Source organism: Buceros rhinoceros, unplaced genomic scaffold (assembly GCF_000710305.1).
Source record: "Buceros rhinoceros silvestris isolate BGI_N320 unplaced genomic scaffold, ASM71030v1 scaffold20643, whole genome shotgun sequence".
Taxonomy (NCBI): Eukaryota; Metazoa; Chordata; class Aves; order Bucerotiformes; family Bucerotidae; genus Buceros; species Buceros rhinoceros.
Window position 1 is genome coordinate 2,874 of NW_010404448.1, and position 244 is coordinate 3,117.

The following is a 244-nucleotide window of genomic DNA, read 5'->3' on the forward strand; positions in this document are numbered from 1 at the left end:
TCCTTGCTCTTGTCTTCCAGCTGAGAGGATGTTCTGGAACCTGATGCCTTTCACCACCAGGGACTTCTCCATCCGCTCCCTGGCCGACCGCCTCGGGGACCTCAGTTACCTCATCTACGTGTTCCCCGACCGGCCCAAGGACGAGGTCTTCTCCAAGTACTACACGCCGGTTCTCTGTGAGTCCACGCCAGGTAGCGCTGCCCCTTCACCCTGCGCGTGTCCCTATCCTTCGTGCACCCGAATG

At 60.2% G+C, this 244-nt stretch overlaps 1 protein-coding gene across 1 annotated transcript in view; it reads left to right on the forward strand.

Annotated features, from left to right (window-relative positions):
* Positions 1-244, forward strand: part of LOC104491048 (signal transducer and activator of transcription 5B-like) — a gene marked incomplete at its 5' end in the record, with an annotated part of 3,468 nt that overhangs the window by 2,862 nt on the left and 362 nt on the right. Inside the window, 1 exon segment of the mRNA XM_010133406.1 lies at positions 21-191. Coding sequence (XP_010131708.1) covers positions 21-191 — 171 coding nt within the window.